At 44.6% G+C, this 12531-nt stretch overlaps 1 protein-coding gene across 7 annotated transcripts in view; it reads left to right on the top strand.

Moving 5' to 3' along the window:
* Window positions 1–73: 73 nt before the first annotated feature.
* CORIN (corin, serine peptidase) overlaps window positions 74–12531 on the top strand; it is a 103647-nt gene continuing 91189 nt past the window's right edge. The window contains exon 1 of one of the 7 annotated variants that reach the window (XM_083459810.1): window positions 74–248. Coding sequence is in view for 1 of the 7 variants with exons in the window: in XM_083459809.1 (XP_083315935.1) it covers window positions 729–794 (66 nt within the window). In the remaining 6 variants the exon portion in view is untranslated. Of the gene's footprint in view, window positions 249–517; window positions 795–845; window positions 1030–1655; window positions 1864–7295; window positions 7545–7623; window positions 8061–12531 lie in introns of those variants that run through there. The other 6 variants (XM_083459809.1, XR_014515798.1, XM_083459813.1 and 3 more) reach the window with 6 other exon arrangements.

Here is a 12531-nt window from a genome sequence, read left to right as displayed (position 1 = left end):
TTGTTGAAAGAGATTTATATAAGCCTCGCCACGTCCAACTCGTACTAAGTACAACTTAATACTGTTTCATAAGGAGAAGGGGGTGCTGCTGGGCAGGAGGGTATTGAGTCGTCTCTTTCCGCAGGGTCGCCGGTGGACGAAGGAACAGCCAGCTCTCGACAGGCTAGCCGGAGGGAAACTCCTGCTTCCCTGGCGCCGGTGCTTCGAGGTTCAACTTGGCGACTGAAGACGCCCAAGGCGCGCAGCAGGTACGCGGCAAAGGTGCGAGGGACAGAGGCAGCGAGAGCCACGTCGCTTTGAAGGCTGATCTGTGACAGCCTCCTGCTCTCCTTTCGCGGGGTCCCTTTTGGGGTGCGGGTAGGTGCGCGCCCTGAAGACGGGGTGGCTTCCAGCTCTCCATCTCCGCGCGCCCTTTCTCATCCTTTGCGCCTTTGGCACAGGTTCCCCGGGCTCGCCTCTTCCTCCGAAGCTGGCTGCCTTGCCGAAAGAGAAAGGGCGGGCGGGGGGGGGGGAACGATGGGTGGCTTTCTCTTGGAGTTGATTCCGATCATCGTGGGGAGGGGTTGGGTGTGGATTGCTGAACGGACAAAATGCCGAGCCACCCCCACTCGGAAGGAGCCTGCCTGCCTACCTACCGTGGGGGCACTCCGCAGCCGTGACGGTGCGCTTTGCAGCCAAGGCGCCCAGAGGAGACCCGTAGCCAGGGAAGGTGGCGAAGGAGCCGGAGCATGTTGGCGCTGCAGCCGCTCCCTCCGGAAGAAGAGCGCTACCGGCAAGTCCTTGCCAATCAGCGGGTAAGACGAACGCTTTGGCCACTTGGCGCAGCCCGAGCCTAACGCTGTAGACGGAGACAGGCAGCCGGGGAAGGAAACCCCTCTTAGAAAAATGCTAGGATCGCAGCCTCGCGCGCTCTGCTGGTGCGCGTACGCGGCAGCGGATGGAAAGGCTCTCCCGGTAGAGCCGAGCCTGAAGCGATGCCCTTTTACTACTGCTGCTTATTTGTGGTCTTTCTCTTTTTAAACATCGCGGGTAAGTTACTCGCGCCTTTGAAGCCGCTCTGACCCCAGGTGGGGTCAACACGTAACGGTGGATTTCCTCCACTCTCTCTTCATTATGCCCAGAGTGGGGTTTTTAATCGGGTGTGGGGATTATAGAATCGAGTGTAGTAGATTATAAAAGCGGGACTTGTTCCAGATTAAATAAAGATGGCCTTTTGCGCTTTCACACGGTGCAATTGAAGCGCGCGCTTAAAAATTAAAGTGTGAATGCAACTTTGACCGCGTGTAGTACGAAAGCTCACAAAGATTGGACGCTGGAAAGTGGAAGCCAGAATCTGCTGCCCGGTAATGTTTGGAATGGGCCCGTGAGAGGAGGAGGAAGAAAGCGATTTTCCATGGGAGTTATTTGCCTAGAAACGCGCTTCCCCTAGCCAATCTCTATTTTGAAGCGAGAGGTTACCGTGCCAGTTGCTGGAGACATTATTTATCTTGACTCTAGGAATAAACGCCAAACGCTTGCAAACTAAACAAATATTAATTAATCAGTAGCCTAACGGGAAGTGGTTTCGCTGCGTCGTCCTGTACTTATCCCTAGTTGGTGCGTCTGCCAGTCCATCTAAACACACACACACTCAAGCACACGGGTAGGAGGCCTTTGGGGCGCGTTTAAGTATCCAGAAATGACACGGGACGGTGGTGTAACCGGCTAGAAGCCGCGATTGGTTCCCGATTCCCCCTCCGTCCTTTCGCTCCTCGTGGGGAGGCAAGTGGCCGCGCGTCTTTTGGTGGTGCTGAAACCAGCAAGCCACCAGGAGGTCCAGTTATTAGCCAAAGCAGGTCGCTGTTGGAAAGCTGCGGTCCCTGGGTATGTCTGTCCTGCTACAGCAGTTGCAAACATAGATAGCCTGGTCTGTGAAAAGCGTGGGGGGGGGTACGAAACAAACTGCTTTTTTACTGTGTCACGGTGAAGTCTCTGGACAAAGTAGCTCCTGCAACAGGTTTGCGCATTGCGCCCCGGGTGCACGGGAGCTGCTGGGACTGCCTTAGGAAAAGGGGACGGGTTTTAAGGAGAATTTTGTTTACTAGTTTGCTGGTTGTAGACAGGAGCCGTGGTGTCTGGACTCTTCCTTTCTTCAGTGGGACAAAGAGATCAGAACAAAACCTGATCTGTCACCTGAGTTAGTTTTTGCTCGTTCTTCCTCTCCAATTCACTTACGGTAATTCTTTGGGAGGACTGACCCGCTGAGATATTTGGCTTTTCTTTTGTAGCGTTGTCTTTCCAAAATCGGCCTTTTCTCTCCAAACCTTCACCCGCAGTGAGTGTGGATCCAGGGTTTAACAAAGCAAAGGGGTTATCGTGTTCCCTATTTCCGTAGCGCCTTCAGAATACAAAGTGATTTATGTAAGTCTTGTGTCAGTCCGCTTTTTCTTCTCTCTTTCCAGTAGAGAGTCAGCAACAAGAGTAATTCCTAATTTCCTAAGAGGTGAACAGTTACACGTAGCAAACTAAAGCGGGAAATGGGTGAGTTTGTTAGCACTTGTTTTCACCCAGCCGCTTATGTCCACTTAAGTTGGCAACAGATAGTTCCTGATCAATACCTTAAACCTCATAGGTTGGAAAGGACCTGCAAAGCACCACCTGGTTTTGACATTTAACTGCTTCCAATCACAGTACACTAGTCTAACAGCAATGCTTAAATACACTCCTGAACCACAAAGGACCTTAAAGAAATATGGTACAATGCAGGCGTCTTCAGAAGCAAGTTCCGCAGAGTTTGGTGAGGTTTGCACTTAAGTAAGGGAGAAATCCTATTCAGTTACATGGGAGTAAGTTCCACTGAGCGTAATGGCATTTTCTTTTGAGGAGACAAGTATAAGCTTGCGCTGAAAGTATGCTCAGGCCACATACTTGCTGCCGCTTTCCTGCATTTGACTGAAGTTTCAGGTCCTCATACAAACAAGTGGTTTCTTCAGATACCCAGATGCTTGGATCCATAACTCTTCAAGCAATCTGGTCCAACCAGCTTCAGTGACAAATTAATCTTCATCAAATCTAAACAGCGTTATGAGTTTGTGGGTGCCAGACTCCTATAATCCTAGCAAGTGTTAAAAGCTAATCAAGCCAGGCTAGCTTCCTGATGAGGTAATCGCCTGGGTGATCCGGCCATTGAGACAACAGAGGAAAGGGGGCTCTGTGCCAGATGGCAGCTGGGTGGGGGCCCTTCTTTAACTTTTAGTTAGGAGGACAAAGCCTGAGTCGGAGGGCAGAGTTTGCTGTGATGTGACCTGGAGGAAAAAGCTGCAGGCTGGAAAGGCAGAGAGAATCTCAGCTGATTTCTGCTTGAATCCAAGGTTGCAGCTGTGGGAGGAACAAGACCCTTTTGGGTGTTAAGGTTGTCAGCCCCTCCATCATTGGCTCAGGTTGTATATACAGTGGTACTTTGGGTAATTTGTTCCGGAGGTCCGTTCTTAACCTGAAGCACCACTTTAGCTAATGGGGCCTCCTGCTGCCGCCGTGCCACCAGAGCATGGTTTCTGTTCTCATCCTGAAGTAAAGTTCTTAACCCGAGGTACTATTTCTGGGTTAGCGGAGTCTGTAACCTGAAGCGTATGTAACCCAAGGTACCACTGTATGTGTAAATGAACTGTAAAATAAAGGGACCACAGTCACTGCTGTGCCTCACTCACAAAAGGAAAGACCAACCCTGGGTGAGTGCCTGGAACCCCGGAATATCTCACTGCTCGGAGATTGGGGTGGTGTGCAACAATACTTTTGGTCTGTCTGGGGTCTACTGCATAGCACACATAACAGATCCAGATGCTATAATGTTTATGGCAGCAGCAGCAGCAGTACTTGTATAACTGATTTTCCCCATGAAGATATGTTAATAATTATGGGTAAGAGGAGATAAAGGGATACCTTCTTATTTGCATCCCATATCTATGTGACTTCCCAATATGGAGGAGCTGCCAATATATTATTTTACTTGCTTCTTTCTACAAAAGTTTCAAAGTGGTGTACAAGAATACAAACTATACAAATGTAAATGATAGCAATGTAGCATTTAAAATTAGCAATAACAAGTTAATTAGGCACTAATAATAATTAATAAATGAAATTATCCTCTCCACGTACAACACAAGATTGATCACCCAAAAATCTTGCTTAAATGACCATAAAAACCACAACAGTATTAATACTCAAATGCCTACAGCTTTTTTAAAAGTACTTCATTGGGCATCTCCCTGGGGTCAGCATTCAACAAATGAGGGGGCTGCCAGCCAAAAACTGTTTTCTCTTTGCCGCTCTCTAAACTTCTCTGGGGAGAGGGACATAGAGTTCTTGGTGGTTCATATAAGAAAAGGTAGTCCATGAGGTATTGGGATCCTAAACTGTATAAAGCTTTGTAGGTTAAATCCAACACTTTGAATTGGGCAATGTGAGCCTTGAAGCTTCATGCACCAAAATAACTTTGGAACAAAGAAGTCATTGGTACCTTTGCTTCATTCTCTGTGTGGAATCTTTTCTGTGACTGAATGAAGCTTTCCTATCTTGTTTATTTTTAAAGTATCATTTCTCCTGTAATGGATCCATTCCAATTGATAGCACTCTTTCTTGCAGGAGTATCTTATGAATGACTGAAACAATTTGAATTTTCCAGAACTGAAACGTATGCGATTACTCCAATTTGATAAAGCCATGTTCTGGAATTTTGCCAGGTCTGGTGTTTTTTTCCAGTCCATCTATTGAGGGAAGTCTGAACTACAGTTGATAAAAAGTAAATTCAAGAGTCATTTGTGCAAGACCTTGATGTTTAGCCCTGCAGTTTATGTCTTTAAACATCACCTCTATCTATTCCCAGTTTTAAATAATCAATATTTTTCTTTCTGGATCAGAATGCTTCTGCAATCTACCCCAGAGGCCAGTATAGTTTTATGGGAAATAAGTAGCCATTCCTCATTGGAGCTGCCCACACTCTTTTTCTCCCAAAGAGGAAACACATTCCTCCTCACTTGGCCTGGCAATTCAAGCAGTGAAAAACAGCCTGTTATTCTCTCTTATGCTCCCATAGCAGTTTGCAACTGTAGCATGTTTATTCACTTGGCAGTAAGTCTTTTGTCACTTAGAAGGTGTCAGCAAACAGCATATGGAAGGCTATCCTTGAGCTGGAGTAGTTTCACTGAATGTTGTGGAATTATTCCAAAGTCTGAGTATTAAAGCCAAAATAATATTAATAATCACCTGCTCAGGGATCTGCTGGTGATCTGGCTGCTGCAGTTCGAACCAGCTGAAGTTTCTGAGTGGTCGTCCAGTGCAGCCCCACACAGAGCACATTGCAATAAATGCAGTCTGGAAGTTACCAGAGGATAGAGTACTGTGGCCAAGTCATCTCCATCCAAAAGGGGCCATAGCTAGTGAACTAGCTGGACCTGTTAACAGTCACTCATAGGCAATAATAATCAATATACCATATTCTGGAATATAAAGTTATTCAATTCCCAATTCAAAATAGCTCATTTTTTTAAAAAATGACACACACAAGTATACAAGCATACATGCACACATTCTACCACTCTGTATTTATTCAGCCAATTTGTAGCTGAATACTATGGACCTAATGTGGGTTACAAGTGCTACAACAGGAAGGAAGTGGAAGGGAACCATAGGCCGTCATGCAATAAGGGTGTTAGCAGGTCACAAAAAGAGAAGATGGACTCTGATTTAGCTCCTGTTTCTTCCAAGGGGGAAACAGTGCACAACTGCATGTAACCAGTGTGACTACTGTAATAGGTACATGACTGATAAGGAATAGGTGAGGAAATATCTAGCTACCATAAGTGAGTTCATAAGCTGACCACAAGCCAGCAGTGTGATGTGGCTGCAAAAAAAGACGTGCCTATTTAGTCTTCTTTAATAGAAGTTTCCAACGCACAGGAAAAATAGTAGTTCCATGTTACTCTGCACTAGTCATAACTCAGCTGGCGTACTGTGTTGAGTTTTGGGCATCACAATTTAAGGAGGATGTAGATAAACTGGAATGGGTTCAGAGGAGGGCAGTGAAGATGGTCAGCAAAGTAAGTCCTCTAAGGGAAGGCTTAAGGATCTGTAGATGTTTAGCCTAAAAGAAGGCAAGACTGAGGAAGCGCACAAAAGCCCTCTTCAAATACTTGGAAGGGCTGTCACTGTAGCAAGAGGACAAATGCTTATTCTTGCCTGTCCCAGAGGGCAGGACTAGATCTAATGGACTTGAGTAACATGGGCAGGTTGATTGTGGTTGGACATTAGGGAAATACCTTAATGAGCATAAACGAGACCAGATAACGGGGGGGGGGGGGAGTGATGAGTTCTCCTTCCCAGGAGGTTCTTTAAGCCGAGGCTGGGCAGCCATCTGTTTGGGAAACTCTAGCTCTGGATTTCCTGCGTTGAGCAGGTGGTTGGGCTAGACGGCCTACAACAAGACCCACCACTCCAACTCCAATTCTATGGCCATACAAATTTAGGTATAGATACAGGGATTGATCCTACTGGGTCCCAATATCTCACTTCCTCCCTGCACAGAAATCCAGAGTAGCTTTTATAATAAGTGCATCACTATGCTGGGGGGACGGCACCTGTTGGATTTGTGTCCATTATGCTGCTTATAAATGGCACAGAGGTGGGGGTGAGGGCTGAACCTCAGACGTTTTTGCTCATCCCAAGAAAACAAGATCATTATTTTTTAAAGCCATTGCTTTCCTCTCCTACCATAGTTAACCACAGCAAAAAGCCTCCAAGTATCTGATATGGGGGGGGGGGAGTTTACCTGTCGGAAAAAGGGGGTGCCTGCTTGACAAGTTTTCCAGGTTCCCTGTGATTGCCGTAGGATGCACATAAATCTCACAGGTGTGGGAAAAATTTCCCTAGGCATCCGTCTCAGTTATTGGGTGGAGGAGGTACCTTAATCCGAATTGCAAAATCCAGAGTAGCAGCTGCGTTAGACTGCAAACTTACAAAACCAACCAAAGCTTGCAGCACCTTAAAAGGCAGCCAAACCCACGGAGACTTTATTATTATGCAATAATAAATCTGTTGATTTTTTTTTTAAAGCACCTGCTGCTGTTTCATGCAGAATTGGAAAACGCACCCCAGACCCTGCTACGCAAAAAGCTTATTTGGGCCGAGGGGTCGCTTTCTCTGGACACTTTTGGGCATCCTAAATAACCTCTATGGAAGTGGGCGCGAACCAGCACACGGAGGAGATAACTCTTGTTATTCAAGCCCCCATTTAAGTTGTTACCTCAGCAAAAGCGCGGCAACGCGAACAGGAGGCCGGGGGGGGGGGTAGAGGGGGCTGCCGTCGGAAGGCGAGAAGGGGATTCCCTCAGAGATGTCGGCTGAAAGAGAGACCTGACCTGTCGGTGTCATATTATTTTTCTCTTCCCTGAGGGGGAAGAAGCGCACAGCAGCCGGCCGGGGCAACCCCGCCGCTATAAATAGCGGGAGCGAAGCTGAGATGTCAGATTCCCGGGGCCTCAGCGCTTCCCCCGCGCAATGGAAAGTCTGAGGTAAAAAATAATAATGAAAAATGTCGCCGTAAAAATAGAGCGCCCGGGGACGCCGGCGCCGCTGAGGGAAGAAGCCTCGCTTCAGTCACGGCCCTCGGGAATCCATGTAGAAGCAGGCTTTTCTCCGGGTGCCGAAAGAGGCTCTATTTCCCTGCCAAAGCCTGCCGTCGAGTTTTGCTTCACGTGAGGACAGGAGGCATCCAGGGAGGGCAGCCATATTTCTCTCTCCCCGCCCCACCGCCGCGCCTTCTGGGGGAATCGAACAACTGCGAGATAGGAAACTTTCCACATAACTTTTTAATTTATTTTTAAAGCGTCGTATGCCTCATTTCTGCCTGTCAAAGCCCACCAAAGTGACTCCTGTAAGGTTGCCATATTAACCCGCCCTCCCCTCGCCCGCTAGTGAAACTCTTTCCTTTCACGATTACCACCACATGGTTTGTAATCTAATGGATTCCATGAGCCATGAGGATTCCATGAGGTCACCAAGTGCCTACCCAGCTGCCCTGTAGTCTGGTAGGTGAAACAGGGTGGCCAGGCCCTTTATTATTATTATTATTAATACTGCTTTATGGTAGCTTACTGCTGCTTCCTCGTTTTTCTGCATTTGCAAAATCCAAAAGGAAACGTCTCTAAAGCTAAATGTAACTCAGCAAATAGGTTTTTACTCTTCTATTTTTTTTTTTTAATGCAACAAGTTTTTAGGAATCCCGCCACACTCGCCTGTTTTTAAGGGGAAGTGCCTTTGTTCAGGTTTTGCATGTCTTCTCTTTCCATAATTGCCTCGATATAAAGTTTCAGTTTGGAACAAAAATAAAGGCATGTAAGCAAGACTAAACTGAAGAAGGGCTATGCCCAAAATAGATGTGGTGAAATGTTGAGAGGATGTTTGTGTTATTGGGGAGTTTTCACACAAGCGTTGTATAAATAATAAACTTACTAAAATGTAATTTCTCAACAATCAGCTGAGAAACACGGTCAGAAACGCTTGCATCTTTTCATAACCTTGGAAAGGAAGAAATAATTATGTTACTGAGAACAATTACATGTTCAGTCATTCAGCATCAATGACTAACAAAATGTAGAGTATAAGTTATTGTTGATTTGAGACTAAAGACATCATGCTAAATTTGAAATTTCCCCCCTCCTCTCCCCTCAACTCTGATTTAAGGATAATTTTAAACTAGACCCAATTCAGAGTTATTTCTAGACATTCAAGTATGTGGAATTTCTATGAACCTGTACAACTGACTAGAAATAGAAATTCTTGTTAACTGTTTTAACTTGTATTAGGAAAGCTTCAGATACAAGTATTTTAACTAATACTGTATGCTATTGTCTGTGCCTTGTTAAGCTTTTTTATACTATGGCAAAACATACATTTAAAAATGTGCATGTATCATCAATATTCAGCTGATATTCCCAAGTACGTGGGTATCACAGTTCCTGCAGTATTGTACACAATAATAATAATCTGTGGTCATAAATGTTTTTGTCTATTTTAGGTACCACTATAATTAAGCAGCTTCCATTTCTTCCTTTCCTCCTTGTTAACAATGACGACTGCTTTTGGAGAAAATCAGGATTCATTATAGACGTTTAATTCTTCATTATAGGTTGAGTTGTGTAATGGGATTCCCCTGCAAATGTTTGTTGGGATGGTACCAAAAGGGAACTGCACACCAAAGATATTTTCTCTTCCTGGAATCACTGATGTGTAATTCCCTTACTGGCATTATTCCAACTGCATACTTGTACAGGAATTCCATGCTGCCAGGAATGAGAAAACATATGTGAACGGGTCCTAATTTAGGCTTCAAGTAGACTATTGCATCCTTTGGAGAATAGAAAGCATAAGAAGATTCAATTATTCTGCACCAGTGAATTTATTTCTTTTGCTTTTCCCCCTACAGAAATTGAAGTTATTAGGTCTTACAGAACGAGAACCCTTTCAAAGTCTTGTCAGATACCTACATACCAGAGAACCAAATTTACTGTAGGGACCCAATACCCCAATTATAAATAATCTTTCACACGTTAACAGTATTTAATATTTTCGTGATTTAGCAAACTTAATTGGAACAGTTGCCACTCTCCTTCAAACCCAAATGGTAGTAGCCACAGCACTGGGGTGGGTGAAGTCCAGCATCCTGATGGGGATGCAAATTGTTTCCTCCCTAGTCATCAGATCGATCATTTGACTGGAGAGGGGACCACAACTCCTCTACTCAGAGGGTTGTGTTCGTACCTTTGTGTGTATGTGTGAGTAGGAGGATTGGGTGGGGTGGTGGTGGCCACAACTACTTTTGGCATACTTGCCGCTGGCATGTAGCTATTGGAGTGTTAGCCAAGAGGGAATACAGTCCTCTAGACAAAAAAGTTAGCTACCCCTACCTTCTGACATGCCTTATTTGAATACAATTATCTGCTTAATTTCTGCATACTCTGCAAGTGTTGCCAGGTTACAATCCATATACTAATGCCATACATTTTGTCTCTGCCCTCCCTCCTTTTGTGTTGTGTTTTTTCGATAGTAAGCCTATGGGCACGGACGGTTTTGTTTTTAATCATAGCACTGTACAGCTGGAAGGGATCCCAAGGGTCATCGTCAACCCCCCTGCAATTCAGGCACCACAACTAAAGAATCCCTGACAGATAGCCATCCAACCTCTGCTTAAAAACCTCCAGTGGAGTGTTCAGCACCTTTTGGAGTAGTCCGATCCACTGCTGAACAGCTCTTACTGTCAGAAAGTTCTTCCTAATGTTTAGTCAGAATCTCCTTTATTATAATTTGAGATCGTTGTTTGGTTCCTACCCTCTGGAACAAGAGAAAACAAGCTTGCTCCATCTTCCATGTCACGGTCACGGCCCTTTACATATTTGTTGTTATCATGTTACCTTTCAGACTCCTCATTGCCCACCTCCAGTCCACAGGGGTCTCACCTGTTCTCCAAGAATTCTGAAAGCTTATAGACGAGTTCTGACACAATGCAAGTTCTTTTAACATCCTTGGATGCAGTTCATCAGGCCCTGGATTTGAATCCATTTAAAGTAGCGAGGTGATCCATTACCACCTCTCTTTTTTATACTTATATCTTGGGCTGCAGCTCCCTCCCTGCATCATTTATTCTATTATCACCAGGTTGGGAATTGCTCTCCTTTTGTGTAAAGTTTGGAGGTAAAGTAAATGTTGAGCAGTTCCTCCTCCTTTCTGTCGCCCAATAACATTTCTCCATCTTCTCCACGCACAGGATCTACTACTTTACTGTTCTTTCTCTTGTTTCGAAGTTGGCCAAAGAAAGCGTTTAAATTATTTTTATGAAATTATATACAAGGAAAAAATTCAGGTGGCCTTTCCTAATGTGGAAACAGTCTTGTGGCTATTTCTTAGCTTTATGGTTACTAACTGCTCAGGAGAGGAGTTTTTCAAGACTAAATGAATTAAGGGCCACGATGTCGCAAGAGAGGTTGTCCGCACTGAGCATTCTGTACATTGAAAGTGACAAACTTATACAAAAAATTTTTGATGATGCTTTGGATGATTTTGCTATAAGGAAGGCTAGAAAAAAAACATTTTTAGTCTTACAGTATTTGATGGTTGTAGTTTACTTCTTAATATGTTTTTAAAAACTAACTGTTTAATGAAAGCATAAAGTAGATTCTAAAAGTGCCACACTGTCAGGTAATCATGATCATATTATTTACATTTCCCAGGCAATATATAATAAAGTTTTTTTTAAAAAAAGAATATTACAACTTCATTTTCCTAAAAATTAATGCTTATTCCACAAAAGGTTTACAAAGTTCTGCTATTGCAAAAGTTTTTCAGTGTTGATTTTAACATTTATGCATCTTTAAAAATCGCCGTGGCACTGTGGGTTAAACCACAGAGCCTAGGACTTGCTGATCAGAAGGTTGGCGGTTTGAATCCCCGTGACGGGGTGAGCTCCTGTTGCTCGGTCCCTGCTCCTACTAACCTAGCAGTTCGAAAGCACGTCAAAGTGCAAGTTGATTAATGGGTACTGCTCCGGCAGGAAGGTAAACGGCATTTCCGTGTGCTGCTCTGGTTCGCCAGAAGCGGCTTAGTCATGCTGGCCACATGACCCGGAAGCTGTACGCCGGCTCCCTTGGCCAATAAAGCGAGATGAGCGCCGCAACCCCAAAGTTGGTCATGACTGGACCTAATGGTCAGGGGTCCCTTTACCTTTACCTATTTAACAATAACATCTTATGTCCTTTAGAGGAGAAATTGTGAATTGCAGAATTTTAAATACCTGTCTTCATCCTTGGCTTCACTCAATTTTGTTTACAACATTCTTCCATTTTCTTCCAGTTGTGAGAGTGGGGGATTGGGAGGGGCCTCACAAGTGGAGTAACCTAGGGCCTCTTGTAATTTAAATTCAGGCCTGCAAAAAGCCTAATAGAATGCTCCACCTAGCCCATATTTCCCAGTGGTTTTTCAATTCTGTAGCTCTTTAATTGCTGTGGCCGTTTCATCAAAGAAGATTGCTCTGTTCCAAAATTCACTGTTTTCTGGACTTAAGGGCTCTTTTGTAAGCTATGTCTGTCTGGAAAGTTGTATGTATATAAGCATTCATAGGGGGCTGCAAAGCCTGGACTTAATTGAGCAGATCCCATCAGCTCTTGGTTGTGGGGCAGATCTTATCAGCACTATTTTATTTGTAGTAAGAACATTTTGCTGCTCTAGTTAACAACAGTTGTCCTTGTTTCCAAACTTGAAGCAACTTCTATTTTGGTATATCAATGATTTAATCAGTCTATTCCTGTATGTATATTTGTGGTTATTGTCTTACTGCCTCTGTTGGTTGAGCCAAATGCCTCAGGCAGTTGCATTCAGGGAGAGTTCTCTGTTCAGTGGGGCTATGGTTTGCACTTGTTGGTTTACAGCAGGCTGGGGAACCTGATCAGAAAGTCTATTTTCTTGCACTTCTCTTCTCATTCAAGGACTTCAGATAAGTGAATTTTT

This window comes from Podarcis liolepis (assembly GCF_965112155.1).
Source record: "Podarcis liolepis genome assembly, chromosome: 9".
In the NCBI taxonomy this organism is placed as follows: domain Eukaryota; kingdom Metazoa; phylum Chordata; class Lepidosauria; order Squamata; family Lacertidae; genus Podarcis; species Podarcis liolepis.
The sequence above is the reverse complement of the archived record's forward strand: the minus strand, read 5'-3'. Positions and strand labels throughout refer to the sequence as shown.